Source organism: Phocoena sinus, chromosome 16, assembly GCF_008692025.1.
Source record: "Phocoena sinus isolate mPhoSin1 chromosome 16, mPhoSin1.pri, whole genome shotgun sequence".
In the NCBI taxonomy this organism is placed as follows: domain Eukaryota; kingdom Metazoa; phylum Chordata; class Mammalia; order Artiodactyla; family Phocoenidae; genus Phocoena; species Phocoena sinus.
Window position 1 is genome coordinate 57361660 of NC_045778.1, and position 15953 is coordinate 57377612.

Here is a 15953-nt window from a genome sequence, read left to right on the forward strand (position 1 = left end):
GAGTTGCACAATTTATCTGAAGGAACTTCAGCTGAAGTGTCTGAGACTCCCAGTGAAGAGCTTCCATTCCTAACCTAAGCTGGCTCAGTAGGCCCTGTGGACCTGGGCATTGACCCTTGCTGTGGTGCCTTGCTGCCTGAGGCCTGGAGGTGTATGGGCAGGAGATGGGGCCAGCCACAGACCCCTGTCTGCACACTGGGGCTTACCCAGTACTTGCCTTGATGGCCTCTCAGTGTTACTCAGCATGCGGGATCAGGGCTGCATGAGAGTAGGAGGCCCAAAACAAGTGAGTGGGAGTGTAAAGTGGGGCAGCTGAGAAAGGGGTACGTGGGGGGGGTAGAAGGGGGAGCAGTTGTGCTTGAGAGGTGTGTGAGTGTGTAAGAAGGAGGAGTACAAGAAGGTGGGTATGAGCAAAGTGGTGTATAAGAGGTTTGAGGGAGAACTTGTGACAAAGGTGTGAGAGGTGTAAATTCCAGATCAGGAGAGCACGATGTGGGACAAAGCTCAAGTGAGCCTTTGATCATGGATGAAAGCGTGAGTGTGTTTGGAGGAGGTGTCAATCTAAGGGTCCAAGAGACTTGGAGTGAGAGGACCAGAATATTGTGAAATGGTGTGGTTCAAATGAGTGGCCTCTCAGCACGGCCAGAGCTGGGGAGGGGTCTGGTAATTCTCCCTTTCCTCAGGGCCTGTGTCTTCTCCTTAAGGCAAGGAAGCCAGGACTTTTTCCTTTTGTTCTGAATTTTTAAAAAAGGAAGGAAGGAAGGAAAGGGAGGGAGGGAGGGAGGAAGGGAGGGAGGGAGGGAGGGAAAGAAGAGAAAAGAAAAGGAAAGAATTTGGAGCAGGAGAGGCTTGTGAGGGATTTAGTGAGCAGTTCCACAATGTATTGGCGATAGGGAATGACTATGTTGCCCAAGAAAGTTGGGGTGCGTCTGTAGGAATCTTGAAACATGGGCTGAGATCCGGGCGTGTGTGTCAGGCTGTGGAGCAAGTGCTGGTGGAGAAAGTAGCAGGGGGCGAGCGCTGAGAGTCGTGGGGAAGGGGAAAACGCACAAAGTTGGGGAGAGCATGAGAGTGAAGACGCCCCTGCTTGTGAAGCTGTCGACTGACGGGAGCGAGTGACAGCGAGGAAGAGGGGGTGGGGTGAGAGGGTGCGCCGGCGTCTAGGCTGGGGATTCGGTCTCTGGGTGCCTGCGGCAGCGCGGCGGCTGCTTGCCTGCGGCGGGCTCGGGGCCGGGGTGCGTGTGCGCGCGTGTGCGCGGGGAGGAGAGCCCGGGGCTCCTGTACGCGTGGCTGTGCCTCAGCGCTGCCGGCTGGGTGAGCGCGGGCGCGAGCGGAACGCACAGCCGAGGCGGCGGGCAGCCGGGTTATCTGAGCCGCTCGGTCTTGGGTGACTGCGCCCAGATCTCGAGGCGGCGGCGGCAAAGGCGAGACGCGCTGTCGGGCCGCGGAGGAGCCGAGAAGCGAAACCCAGGCCCAGACGGCAGCGGCGGGGAGTAAAGCATGGAACAGCTCTCGGGCCGGGCAGGTAAGAGGGAGGAGGACCCGTTGTCGCCACAGGCAAGGGGGGTGCGGGTGACGGAGAGGCATGGGAGCGACCAAGTCGAGGGACCCCACTCCTCTTTCTTTCTGTGCTTGCCTGGCGGCGGGGCTGGGGACTGGGGCTCTATGGCCTCTTCCCACCTCTGAGGCCTCCGGACCTTCCGTCCCAGTGTCCTCTGAATCAACTAAAAACTTTCCACCCAGAAAACGTGAGTTTTACAACTCCTCTTGGTCACTTTGCAGAACCTGGGCTTTGCTCTCTGTTGTGTGTTTAGGACTTTATCTTTCCACTTTCCTTCAGTGTAAAAATATTTTGCCTGACTGCTTCCAGGCTGGGAGTACTGGGAAGGCCTTAGTTTCTAGTGGGGTTGGAGTATGGATGCGTGTGCATGTGTGCTAGTGGGTGGGGACAGGCTGTGTGCACAAGTCTGTGTGCATATGTGTGAGGGCCTTGTGTATTTGAGTATGAACCAAAGTGTAAGCACTGGTGTAGATAATGCAAGTGGAGAGAAGGCTGCTCCCCAAATAAACGACTCAAGGGAGGCCTGGGGCAAGAGGAGGGATGGCAGGCCCCAGGGGACCCGAGTGGGGAGGAGAATCTGAAGCTGCTAAGGGAGTGGAGGGCTCCTCTCTCTCTTTTTTTTCCCTCCACCCCTCCCTCAGGCCTGCCAACTCCACTCCATCTGCCCACTAGGTGTCCTGGTGTAGCACAGGGGTGGGAAGCCAGGGACCCAAGTTTAGTTTTGGATTGCTGGGGAGGGAGAGGGTCGGATCAAGTTTCCAAGAGTTTTTCAAATAATACCACAGAGGTCAAGGACTAACTCCAGGCCCCTTTTGCCTCACTCCTCTCCTTCTCCAAATAGCCTTCCTCCTCTCCCTCCCCCCATCCCCTACCAGCTCAGGCTCTAGTTCTTTCAACTGATAATCCAGTTTCCACCCTCAGCACTGCCCTTCCCGTAGCTTCTTGGCCTAGTCCCTCGGCTGCCTCCATTCCCCCTTGGGGGCCTTGTCCTCACTGGGGAATCTGGGCCTCCAGGAGTGTCAACTGTCACCTCCTGGGCTTTTAGGGATCTGGGCCACCCCTCCACATCAGAGGTTTAAGTAGGGAGATCAATAGCAAACAGTTGTAATGATCTAATTAATTATGGCAAAATTAAAAGCGAGTACAAAATCAATCTCTGATGGTGTTGAAGATGGAATTCAATTGAGAGCCCATCTGTGCACCCCCTCGACCGTATAAATATGCAGCCCAAGGACAGACCTAATGGCTGGGCCTTCCTGGGAACCTCTTTCCCCCTTTCTTCCTCTCCTGCACAGGGCTTCTCTCTCCTCACTCTGCCTGAATCTATTTATTTTGACTCCTGCCGCCTCCTGACCCCACCCCTCCTTCCTTCCCCGTCCTGTCTGCTCAGCCTCCCGACACTCCCACTTTGCCATTTTCCCTCTTGGAAGGCGGCTCTCACTGCTTCGCAGGCCTGAGGTGTGTGAACCTTTTTCCCAGTCTCTGCAAATCTCCCGGAAGATGTAGCCAGGCCCTCTCCCCAGCGCCTCGGGAAAGAGAAGGAAGAGCGGTGGGGGCATCCTTGAGCACCTGTCCAGGCTCTCATCCCAAGTTGCCTGGCGCTCGGGATACTCCACAAGGGACAAGGGCGCTTACCCAGGGGCGCCTGCGCCTACCTGCGTCTGCCCGGGGAGCTGCTCTCCTGGCGCGCTTGGCCGGGCGGCCGGGAAGAGCAGCTGCGCACCGCAATCCGTTTCCTTTCCCTCCTTTCCCCGCTTTTGCGGGGATCAAACGCCCGCCAGCCCAGCTGGAGCTTGGGGAAGTGTGGGGAGGAACTGTGGAACTGGGCAGGGCTGGGTCTGAGAGAAGGAAACCTCCGTTCCCTTCCAAGCCGCCTTCTATCTTTTTTTCACGGCCCCCCCTCCGGCCCCTCGGCCCTCACCTCTTTCTTATACACTTCTGGCCGGGACACAGCTCCCCCGGGGACCCTGCGTGCCCCAGAGGGCCCCCGCGGCCCTTTTATACCCATCCAGCTGGTTCAAAATGACAATGACACGCACGCGCGAACGAGCGTGCGTGCCTTGCGGACGTCCTGGTGCAACCTCCGTAGCCGGGTTTGCGAAGGATGCGGGTTTTATTTAGTCTCGCTGAGCCCGTTCGGGAACAGCGAAGACCAGGAAAAAGCGAGGGAAAGGGAAAGAGAAGAGAATCCGCTACCAGGTCAGTTGTGGTCTTTGGCCATCGACGCCTCTACTCCCAGCACCATAAAAATAAGCCCTTTATTTGATGACCTTCCTTTTACTCCGCTGGCCTGTCCCAGCTGGCTCTCTGCTTCCCTGTCGCTGGTCCCCGGCCTCTCCCTCCTGGGGTCCTGGGCCCACACTGGGTTCCCAGGGATTTTTATGCCCTCGGAGACCCCTCCCTATTCCCTTGTCTTGCTGCCGGGTCCTCAGGGCCTGGGGGAGACACAGCCCTACGCCTCCCCGCCCTCTTTTGCCAGGCCTCTTCACCCCGTTATTAATTGCTGTGTTGACCTGCAGGATTGATTGGCGGCCCCGCTGGAAGAGGCTGGGGAGGCCTTGGCCTCGGTGCAGCCTCGGCTGAGGGCGGAGAGAGGAGGGGGAGGTGTGGATATGGGTCCTGAACTCCTACCTCAGCCCCGCCTGGGACACAGCCTAGACACTCACTCCACCCCGCTCACACACACCTTTACACACCCTCACAACACTCACACACTCACATGATCCCTTCACCAAGAGGCGTTCAGCCCCCAAGGAGACACATCAGAAATTCTCCTTAATCGATTTAGAAATTGAAAGAGGCTTCCTCCCTCCATCATTCATTCTCTTCACTATATTCGTTATCCGCGGGTCTAGACCTCACGACCGGCCTGCTCAGAGAGAGCAGAGCTCAGAGAAAGCAGAGAAAATCTCAGCCTTTTCTCTGTCTGAGATTTACTTTGCATCTCCCCCCACCCACCCCCAGGAACAGTTGCAGAAAGTTAAGAAATAATCCTGGATGCGGGCAACCCTTAAAGTCTCAAACCAAAGCATTTTTTCCAGAAAGAGCCCGTGCCCTGACTCCTGAGAGATTCGGTTAAGCCCTTTTGTTTCAAGTTCGGGGGATGGACGGCTCTGGACCGCGGAAAGTGGAGGGCGGAGGCTTGCAGCAGCGTGGGGCAGGGGTCTAACCCCAAAGCGAAAGCCCTCCCTCCCCCTCTTCCCTAAACCTTGTCGCGCGCGCGCGCACATACACAGACACACACGGCCCCAGAGCCACAGCAACACCCCTCTGCCCAGATCTCAGGCCACAGGCCCTCCGGCCAGCAACCCAAGCGATAGTGAGCCCCCGGGACGTCCCGGCTCCAGGCCGAGGTGGGCGGAGGCGGCAGGAGTAGACGAACCTCGGCCGCTCCCCAGAGAGACCCCTCTTCCTTGGTTCTCTCCCTGTCTCATCAGCCTCTCTCGACACCCCCTCGTGATCTCCTCTCCCCTCCCCCCCGTGATCCCCTCTCCCCTCCACCCCCGTGATCCCCTCTCTCCTCCCCCCCCGTGATCTCCCTCTCCCCTCCCCGCTCCGTGATCCCCTCTCCCCTCCGCTCCGGTCCTTTGTCTCCGACCAATTCGCGGCGCCGAACAGCCTGGCCCCCGCCTGGGCGGCCCTGCCCCTCGCTTCCCTGTTTGGCTGGCGGGGCTCCCCCTGCCTTCCTTACCCGCTCCCGGCTCTGGCGCGTTCTCCGCCTGCTCCTCACGTCCGCACAGCAGCTGGGAGAGGAGGCAGGGAGGGCGGCCGCGCCGCGGACGGATCCGAGAGAGTAGATTTGGTGCTTGCTCGCAACTCCGGGAAAACTCAGCCCGCCCCCTACAACTATTCCTCAGCGACGCAGAGCCGCGCGCCCTCTCCCGCGTTTGGCCCTTTCCTTTCCTTGTACATTGGCGGTGGCTATTTCGCTTCCCCTGGTCTGCCCAGCATCTGAAGTTGCGCTCCCCCCTGCCCTGCACTCCGTTCCGTTTCAGGCTGCCCCATGCTACCGTCTGCCCCCTTCCTCCGCAGCCCCCTTCTTCGAAGTGGCGGTGGAGGGTAGCGCTGGGGACGTTGGAGGCCCGCCGGCACTGTCTCCCTTCACCAGCCAGGTCAAGCTCAGGGCTCAGGGCCCGGCTGAGAAGAGGGTTAATCATTACTCCCACGGACCCTCAGCCTCACTGGGACTCTCTCACCCTTGGGGAGGAAGGGAGGGGGCAGTTAGCCAGGTGGGGACCTTGGCTTGGCCTAAACCAGCCTCTTCGGTCCTTCCAGAGACAAGTGCCTTCTCCGGTCCCACAGCGCCTTTCGCATCCCTTTCTTTTCCTCCTCTCTCCCCTCTTCCACAGCTCCCCTTGGTCAGGCCTCTCCCCACTGTCTCATCTGCGCTCTGGCTTTGGCAGGTTGACTGCAGGTCCTGGGAGGACCAACTTTCTTTGTTTGGAACCGAACTGGACGGGATTTCCTTCCCCAAGTCTCCACCAGCGGGCCAGCTCCTCCCAACGGTTTTGGCCTACTGGCCCAAAGGCGACTGCGCCTGAGGCCACAATTAACCCGGGTGTCGCAGGGGGCGGGGTAATTTTAACTGATTCTCTAGCAGTTGTGGTGGTGCAGTGGGACAAGGGGTGCAAGAAGTGGGAGTGGAAGAGTGGCAGGAAAGAGACAGAGAGCAGAGTGATGAACATGGACAGGGTGTGGTATCGACAATGGAAAGAAAAGAAGTCTGAAAGGGAGGAACACAGAAAGGAAAGCAGTGAGGAATCCTCTAGTTACCTTTATAGGGTAGAAGTTGGATGGAAAAAACTACCCCCTGCCCTGCCTAAGTGCCCAAATCCCTCCCTTCCCTCTTTGTGGATGGTTAGGGGTTCAGAAAGTTAGGCACTTATTCCTTTACTATAGAAATGTTTGGTTTTTAAATGCTTTCCTATTGGCTAGCTCCACGGAGAGGCAAGACAGGTGTAATTATCACTATTTTACAGGTAAGAAAATTGAAGCTCAAAGAGGCAAAGGGACTGTGCATGTGGAAGCTATTACTCCTTCCCTGGGCTTTGGAGTGAGTGGCCCCTTTAGCTGCGCAGAGGTCCATAAGTGTGCGTGGGGGAGGCTGTGTCCAGGAGTACCAGAGCCTCACCGGGCCTCTTGCGCCCCCCTCACCTCCTAGCCTTTTCTCTGTTGGACAGAGCTCTCCACTCCTACTCTATAGATTGCTGGCCCAGTTTCTCCTGGCTTGAACCATTTTTTTCTGCTCCCCAGTCGGGTGGCCCACCGGTGGCAGCCACCTGGCAGGCCCGTGCGGCTAAGAGGCCGCTTTGGTGGCCAAGTGGCTTGCATTGTCCTTTCCCCTCAAAGGAGCTGTGAAGGGCCGGCAGGTCGCTAGGACCGCATGTGAGGAGAAGCCGGGTTAAAGGAGGAGGGGCCGGGGAAGATGAAGGCGCAGCACGTGCGCCCAGCCTCCTCAGGACCAACAGACAGAGCGGGCGGGGCCAGCCGGGAGTTAGGCCCCCGGGCTTCACGCAGGGAGCCCAAATATGGGGAACAAAAGCGGGAAAAGAAGAGTGAGAGCGGGAGGGAGCGAGGGAGGGAGCGAGGAAGCAGAAATTAGGGGGTCTTAGATGAAAAAAAGAAAGTAGCTTTAGGGGGAATGTGCCGTGGAGTGTGAAATTGCAGCCCATGGTGCTCCATATTGTACCAGAAGCTCTTCCAAAAAAAAAAAAAAAAAACCATCCTCCAACGTGACCAGAGGGCTAGGAAGGGGGAGGGGCGGGGAGAGAATGGGGAGGAGGAGGGGAAAGGGCCGGCCGGGCTGGAGCCGGTCAGGGCGAGCTGGAGCGGGGCCAGCGTGCGTGCGCCGGCTGCTTGGGACCTGGTCGCCGAGAGAATGCGCCCCGGGGTGCACTCCGGGACCCTGGGGCGAGTGGGCTGCAGCTGTCCCGGACTTGGATTGTCAGACAAACTTTTTTTTCTTTTTCTTTTTTTCTGGTGGTGGTGACTTCCAAAACTGGGAATAATTCTGAAAAAAAAGCTTGGCTGTAGAGCTGCTGCTCTGCTCTACCCCTCTGCTCCTCCTTCCTCCGTTTCTGCTTTTCTTCCCTTTGGACTTGTTTTTCCCCCCTTGGTTCTAAACAGCTTTCCCCGCCCTGAACTTTAATGCGTTTAATTTGGTCCGCGCTGTGGGGAGCATTTCCTAGGGAGATACATTTAATTTCGGAATTTCTAATCCCCTCCCTCAGAGCCCCGGCCCTGGCTCCCCTTGCCGCTCCCCGGGAGGTGGAAGGAGTGGAAGGAGGAAGGTTGGCCCAGGCCACCAGGGAGGGGCTTGGCTGGGATGTTCTCCGGGCCCCCACCAGGCGCCCCCCCTCCCCCACCCCCTCGCGGCCCAGCCGCCTTCCTCAACTGCTCCAGGTCAGGCGCCTGGGGTCCCAGGTCAGGGCCCTGCCTGCAGAGAGTAGGCAGCCAAGCCTCAGCTTTTCCTCGCCAGGGTAGAAAGCACTGGGCCAGGGAATGGGAAAACGGAAAAGGAGCAGAAGGGTCGGGCAGGGAGAGGCTGCAATCGGGGGCACCGGAAAGGGTTTACCGAGCACTTCATGCACAGCCTGCACAGAAATGCATTTGGGAGCTCAGGGTGCTAGTCGCTCTTGGCTTGCTTGGGGTGACTTTGCGTGTGTATACTGTGGAGGAGGAGAGAGAAGCTCAATGGCGACCAAGGCCTCCCGGACACCTACACCCGACAAAGCACACGGGAGACAACTGGAGAGCCTGGCAGCCGGAGATCGTTAGAGAGGAAGGAGGCAAGGGCGGGGGTGCCCGGCGCCAGGCAAGCCTGGCAGGGAAGGGAGCGGAGAAGGTGAAGGAGCGGAGATCCACAAGGAAGATTTATTGGGCAGATCAGATGCACAGAGGCAGCTAATGAAGCAAATCCCGAGATGGGTATCAGAGCAACTCCCCAAAAGTTTATTTGCCTTTAAATTTCCGCAGCGAGGCGGGCGCCTTGTTTGAAGTGTAAATGCCCCTAGGTTGGGGGGTGGAAGGGCTGCTTTGAAAACACCAGAGAGAAAAGGTTCATTTAGAGGCAGACGGGAAAAGCAACCAACCCTGACAGGTCGGAGCCCGGGTTGTGTTTGGGGTTGGGTTGTTTTCTTTCTTTCTCTTTCTTTTCCTCTTTCCTCTTCTTTCTTCTTTCCTTTTTTCCTTTCTGGCTTTTTTCTCCTCTACTAAGACTATAGGAGAAAAAAGGGAAGAACAGGAAAGGGAGCATCAGAGGGAGAGGCCAGCACCTCTGGAGAGAAATCTGTAGGCCAGCCCTTCAGGCTGGAACCCTGGGAGAAGGCTGAGTCTTGGCTAAAAGGGTTTCTAATCATCGGGGAGTATTGCTCTTTGATTTTCTAGACACTTGAACAGGCTGGAGCCAAGGAGGAAGCTGCCAGGGGCTGGCTTTGTGGGAGGGTGGATGTCCAGCTAATGCAGTGCTGAGGAAAGTGTCCCAGGAGCAGGGGGAGTGGGGTTCTGGAATCTCAGGGGCTACCTGGGAATTGGACTATCATAGAAGTGTCTTTACTCCTCATGGGGTACGTGTGTCGTATAGGTGTGTGAGTGCAACTTCCAGCACACTTTGTGCACTAAGTCCTCTTCTTTACAAGACATGAAAATCCCTCTTTCTTAGTATGTAAAAAATGCCTGTTGTCTGCACCCACACTTCTTCGTAGTATGTGTAACCTAGGGACATGTCTAGCTGATTCTAGAAAAATCTGAGTCTGTGTGTGGAGAGGGGTCCTGCCCACAGTCCAGTTTTTCCAAGAGTTCAGACTCCCTAAGACAACGTCCTAGACCAACATAGGGAGACCTGGAGCAAAGGGCTCCTTCGGTTCTGAGCTCCTCTCAGTAAGGACCCTTCCTCGATGTGGCCCCCTCATCCCAATACTGGGTTAATTACCTCCCTGAAAGAAGCCCAAGGCTGTACCAGCTAATAACACCTGAGAGCCCTTTGCTCCCAGGCCCGGGAGCCTTTTCCTTTAGGCTGCCCGGAACTGTTTTCCTTTTTCGCTCCCCACACCAAGTTAGTGCGTGTTCGTGGGGTTGTGAGGCCAAAGCAAACCCGGGAGCGCCATCTGCAGGTCTCGAGAGGAAGAGACTGACCTTTGGGGCTGGACCCTGCGCCTTCCACCTCCAGCCCGAGGGAACCAGCTTGGCTGCCCAAAGGAAGTGGGGGTGAGGGCTGGGAGGGAGGGGGCAGGGGGGGATTTTTCCTCCCAGAAGTTACTTCGCAGGTGGATTAAGCGGATTGGGCTCCGGAGGATCCAGGAAGGAGAGCAAATGACAGGATCCCAGTGGATCCGGCCTCCTAAAGAGTGGGAAGCTCGGAACCCTGTCGGGCTGAACCTGGCCCGAACCCCACCCGAGGATGAAGGGCGCTCTGAAAACCCAGGTGCAAGAGGCCCTGTAGGCGTTTCCTCCTGCCTGAGTTGAGCGGGTTCGGCCCCCAACCTAGCTGCCGCCTGGGCGCTGGCCAGAGGGACAGCGGCGCGAGTTCGCGGCGCTTCTGCGGGCGCCAGGGTCGGCAGGCAGAGGCTAGAGTCTCCTCGAGTACCGGCAGCAAGAGCGCAGCGCCGGCTTCCCTCAGCCGCCCTTTCGCAGACCCAGAAAGGGGAGGAGGCGGGAGCGAAGGAGGGAGAGTTAAAACATCAGCTGAAGTGCCAAGATGATTTATGAGACGAGGGAAAATATTTCATAAAGATCTCCCGGATATTCTGTACTTAACCAGTTAGGAGACAAAGGGCTTCTCCTGCCTGGTGCGTGCGAGCGGACCTGAGCGAGCGAGGGAGCGAGTGCGGAGGAGGGCTGCGGAGGCTGGACCAGCTGCTCCTGCAGGAGCGGGTCCGGGCAGAGCGCGCTGCGCCTCCTGCGCTTGCTCTGGATCCGCCGAGCTGGCAGCGGGCGGCGCTCAGCCTTGTTCGCAGCCTCTTCTCCCCAGCCGGGGAGAGCGAGCCGAGCCTCGGTCTCCCGCGTCCTCAGCCGTCAGCGGCCAGTCGTTCTGCACTGTCTCCCCAAGCCCCCTCCCCGGCCACCCGAGGATCCAGGAGCCAAGTCCCCGGGCTCTCGCACCGTCCGTTGGGTCCCACTGAGGCAGGTGGGTCCCCGCCGGAGGTCTCGATTCTAAACCGAGCGTTCTGGGCTGTCCAGACCCCGTTAGGCAAGGGGACGAGGGAAGCCCTGCGCGCAGCCGTGCGTGGGACGAGAGAGGAAAAACCGCCGGACACTTTGCCCCGGAATGAGAACTGGGGGTAATGTGGGTGGGGAGTTACCTCAGGAGGGACAGACGAAAGGGAAGGACCAGAGAGAGGAAGGAAGAACCAGGGGGAACGTAAGGGAACTGAGAGCTGAGAGTAGGGGAGATAGGAGTAGGGTTGCGGACCGAGCTCGGGGCCCCGTGGCTCATGCGGGCACTGGCCAGTGGATGGCAGGGCTGGGTGAGTTGGGACTTCGAGCCGGCTTCCGAGCGTGGCGCGTTCTGCGACCCTCTGTCGTTGCCTGAATATTCATTAGACTGGCCGCTCTTTATCCTTATCTAACGTTTATCTTATCGGCGAGTTTCGTTTCTCAATGTAGTTTTAATCCCAGGCTCCCCTGCCCCCTCCCCCTGGCCCGCTCCCCTCCCCTGCCCTCCCCCTCCCTCCCCCTTTCCCCTCCCCCTCCCTCCCCCTCCCCCTTCACCCGCTCCTCCCTCCCTCCCGTTTCCCCCTCCCCTGCCCTCCCCTCGCCGGCACCGGAGTGACAGGCGCGGGGCCCTCCTCGCCGAAGCTCGGGGCTCCGGCGCTGGCGAATCACAGAGTGGTGGAATCTATTGCCTTTGTCTGACAAGTCATCCATCTCCCAGCGCGGGGAGAGGGAGGGGGTCTGGAGGGGGCTTTGCAGCTTTTAGAGAGACACACACCGGGAGCCGAGGCTCCAGTCTCCGGCCGAGTCTTCTCGCAAACGCAACCCACCTGGGGCCAGTCCAGTGCTGCCGGCGTCCCTCGGCTCCCTCCCTTTTTCCCTCCCTCCCGGCCCTTCGGCCGCGGCGGAGCGCGTCAGCCTTTTCCGGGGGCGGGGGCCCGGCTCGAGCTCTCCCCTCCCGAAGGCGCCCGCTCGGACATCCCGAGGATTGCTACTTCTTCGCCAACTTCGCCAACTCACCGGCACTTGGAGCGGCCCGGCTCCCCGCCCGGCGCCCTCGGGCCGCCCCTGCTACTCGGCTACTCCGACTGCCGCCACTGGATGAAAGGGTTCCAGGGGAGCTGAGCGAGCCGTCTCCCCCGCCCAGCCTCAGCCCTGGCCGCAGCTGCCGCGCGCGCCATGCGCCCCCAGGTCCCCCCGGCCCGGCCTGCCAACCCGGGGCCGTTCTGCTGACCGCCCAGCCCCGCGCCCCGACGGTGGGAAGTTCCGGGCGCTGCAGTTGCAAGCTCCGGCAGGCCCGGGAGGAGTCCCCGCGGGGAGCGCAGCGCGGCGCCCCCCCGCCCCCGAGCGCTCCGTCGCAGCCGGGAGCCCGCTCACCCCCCCCCCCCACCGTCCCTCCCTTTTTTCCTCAAGTCCTGAAGTTGAGTTTGAGAGGCGACACGGCGGCGGCGGCCGCGCTGCTCCCGCTCCTCTGTCTCCCCATGGATATGCACTGCAAAGCAGACCCCTTCTCAGCGATGCACCGTGAGTACCGGCGCCCGGCTCCTGCCCCAGCTCGGGGCTCCCCGTCCCTCCCTGTCCCGTCCTGGCGCGGCCCTGGCTCCCCACGCGCTCAGGTCCCATCTTGGAGGCCACCCTGGCTTCTCCTGGTCACCCCTTTCGTTCTTCCTCATTTCCCGGTGTTTCTAAAGCCCCCAGTTTCTCTCCCTTCTGCCCTGTCGCTCATACTTCTTCTCCCTGCCTTCATACCTCCCTAGTGCCCATCACCCTCCTTCCTTCCACCTGCTTTTTCTTAGGTAGTGGATCCACAGCCCCTGACCCTGGCTCCAACCACTCTACTCCCTGGCCACCCTCTTGACTGGAGCTGGGGGACTAATGGACAGGCAGTTTTCAGGGTTTTGTGTTGTGTTGTGTTTTCTTTATCTTCTCTCTTTCTCTCTCTCTGCCTCCCCCTCCTCCCTCCCCTCATCTCTACCTTTCTGGAACTTAGAGTGTGGTGGTCCAGGAGGAGACTCCCAGCAAGGGCAGCCTCAGTGTCAGGACAATCAGGCTGAAGAGTGTGGGGGTGGGGTGCCCCCTTCTGACCCTCAGCTCCCAGCACCTCCTGGCCCTGCCAGCCCAGCCAAGGCTTCTTGTGGGCTGGTTTGAAATACTTCCTTCCTCTTCTTTTTTTTTCCTACCTTCCATCCTACTCCTTCCCCTCTTGTCCTGGAGTTGGGAGTCTGAGATTGGCAGGACGTGGTGGTCATCTTTCTCTGCCTCTCCCTGGGAGATGCTCTAAAAACAAAGAGGGATTCCAAGAAATCGAAGTCTGTGAAAGATCACGTAGAAGAGCCTTCCAGGCGATCCCTGGGTAGAGCAAAGCTCAGCTTCTAGTTCTGGAGGCTCCTTGCTGGGCTCCCACTCCCTGGTAAGGATGGGCCAGCCAGTAACCTGGCCAGGGGATAGGAAAAGAGGGAGAAAAGGAGGGGGGAGAACAAAAGGAAGGCAAATGCCAAAGCTGGGGAGAAAGGAGAGAGAAATCAAAACAAGGGGGAGGAAAGAAGAGCCAGAAAACAGAAAAAAAATGTTACAGGAAAAAGGAGAAGGGGAGAAAAAAATTTAAAACTAGGAAAAGAGAATTATTTTAATGAAATTTGAATTTATCTAATTCTTGTCATATGTCTTTAGCTTGGAAAACAATTCAGAGGTATTTTTTGTTTGTTTTTGTTTTGCCGCCTTCTTTTTTTTAAAGATAAATAGATTCTAAATAGAAAACGTCCCCTCCTCTGTAGGTTAATAATCAAGGATGATTTGTAACTTTTCACAGGGAAACTTTTTAGACCTGGCTTGGATCTGTGCTTGGGACAAGAGAGCCTAGGAGGGAGAGCTGTATTTTTCTCTAAGCATATATTTATTGCATATATATATATATATATATGTATATATGGGTGCTTTAAAAAATACTCCTGTGACAAAATATATTTCCCTAAATAATTTCCAAGCACAGGAAATCCGAGCCAGGGGCCTCCGGCTGCCGCGGGTTTCTGGGAGCCGAGCCTGAAATCCTGACTCCTTTTCGGAGGGAGTGGAACGGGGTACCACGCCGTCTTCGCCCAGCCCGCCGGCCCCCTGGCCCCGCTGCCTCCCCTCTCTTGCCGATTCCGCGGGGGATCTGCCGAGTCCTGGCCGCCCACTGGGTGCCACTTTGAAACCGAAAGGGTAGCAAGGCGAGCCGAAGGTGGTCGGAGGAAGGGAGAGACCGCGGCGCGGGCGGGCTGGCCAGCCAGCAGCGGCAGCCCGAGTCGGCGCCGGCGGCAGTGGTGCATTCCAGGCCCGACTCAGCGCAGGTTCTCGGCCCCAGCCCTGGACTCCCGCCGTGCCCCCTTCCCTTACCCACCCCTTAGATTGGGGTCGAGGGGCCGGGCCCGGAGCCCGAGGAGGCTGAATTATTCATCTTTAATCTGCCCGCAGCTGCCGCCTTTTCATACCGGTAACGCGAGTTCTCCCGGGGCCTAAATTATTGATGGTCGGGTTTGGAGGGAGGGGAGGGGTGAGAAGCGGGGCTAGAGGTAGGGAGCCTAGCATGGATGAGGGGTAGAATAAGAGGCTTCGGCCTCCCCCAACCTCTAGATCAGAGGCCTCTCCCCAGGGGTTTCGCTGGCCCCCATTCTTGGTCCCCCAGAAGGGAACCGGAGAGAAGCGAGTCGGGTGCAGATGTCCCCGCTTTCTCCGAAAGTCGCCTGAGGCTAGCAGGACAGGAACTGCAGGTTGCTGGCCCGGTCAGGTCGGACTCTGCCGCTAGAACTCTCTGCGGTTAGATTGCTCAGTAACTGCGGCTGCAGGTTGATGGCTTTGGGTGCAGGATTTCTAGACTGCTGTCAGCCAGGGAGAATGGGGCGCCAGGCAGCGTCCTCAGGCCTGGCATCCGGCGACCACCTCGGCTCCGAGGTTGGGAGCCTGCACTGGAGTCTGGTTGGAGACCCAGCACCCTCCTCTTGCCCAGGAGAGCAAACGCCGTTGCTGCCCGGTTTCCCGAGTGGCTGCGGAGGTCTAAAAGGTCAGATGGACACGAGCTGGCTCGCGCTGGCTGCACACGGTGCCCCGTGCGCCTTCAGCCCGCCTGGGCTACCTGTACCGTGCGTCCTGAGCGAGGCCATGGGCCCCAAGCCTAGCGCCGCGCGGCAGGCGGACGAACCCAAACAGTCTGCGTTCTGTGGCTGCTACCCCGGCACTTTGCCGCTTTCCACTGCCTCCCCGTCTCCGAGCGCAGCAGATTCTGGGCCCCTGCCTCTTCAGCCTTCCCTCCTCCACTTGGCTTTCTTTGAACTTTAAACACTACAGAGGCGAAGGGGAAATATGGCTCCCCAAATATCTAAAGATAGAAAACATAAAGGAAAGAAAAGCTCCCCATCAGAAAACAAAACAAAACAAAAACACAGGGAAAGAGGCAGGAAAACTCTAACTCCAATTAAAAATAAATACAAGGAAAGAGGTAGGGAGCAAAAGGGGGGATGTCAGGGACTTAGGCCCTCTCTGTGCTTGGAGTTCTTATGTACAGAGTCAACCGGACCCAAACACCCCAGAATCATCCGCCTCCGAGCAGGCTCCTACAACTCCCTCTTGCCTGCGGCTCAGGCGGGATTCCGCACCGCTCCGGTTCCGTCCTCCGCCCGGCCCTTCCTGTCCTCTCTTCCCTACATTCTTTCCTGCTGGTGTTAATTCCCACTGTGCTGTTTTTCTCCCCCTCTTCCCTTTTTTTCCCTCTCTCCCTGCTTCCCCATTCCTTCCCTCACTTTCTCCCCGGTGTAGCACCGGTCTTAGAGCCGTTCTTTCCCAGCCCTCCGCCCAGCATCTGCGCTTCCGCGTTTCTGCAGCTCCGCAGATTCCAGTCCCTAATCCTCTGCATTGTGGTCGGCGGCCTTCGTTCTCCCGCGAGTCCGGGAACATGCCCTTCCGCCCTGCCTTCTCCCTTTGCACGTCCTGGGTCGCGGACCCTGACTAATGGCCGGTCCCTGCTGTGTGTGGGGTGTTGTTTTTTTTTTCTTGTCTCTCCCCAGCAGGGCACGGGGGTGTGAACCAGCTTGGGGGGGTGTTTGTGAATGGCAGGCCCCTGCCCGACGTGGTGAGGCAACGCATCGTGGAGCTGGCCCACCAGGGTGTGCGGCCCTGCGACATCTCCCGGCAGCTGCGGGTCAGCCACGGCTGTGTCAGCAAAATCCTGGGCAGGTGAGGGCCTCGGAGCTGCCCCTGGTAGATGCCC

General features: G+C 58.6%; 1 protein-coding gene across 8 annotated transcripts in view; it reads left to right on the forward strand.

Annotated features, from left to right (window-relative positions):
• Window positions 1-1192: 1192 nt before the first annotated feature.
• Window positions 1193-15953, forward strand: part of PAX2 (paired box 2) — a 91726-nt gene continuing 76965 nt past the window's right edge. For 3 of the 8 annotated variants that reach the window (XM_032609018.1, XM_032609015.1, XM_032609019.1), the window contains exons 1-2: window positions 11358-12235; window positions 15751-15919. In XM_032609018.1, coding sequence (XP_032464909.1) covers window positions 12193-12235; window positions 15751-15919 — 212 coding nt within the window. In that variant the 5' untranslated portion in view covers window positions 11358-12192. Of the gene's footprint in view, window positions 1526-10578; window positions 11026-11357; window positions 12236-15750; window positions 15920-15953 lie in introns of those variants that run through there. The other 5 variants (XM_032609022.1, XM_032609016.1, XM_032609014.1 and 2 more) reach the window with 5 other exon arrangements.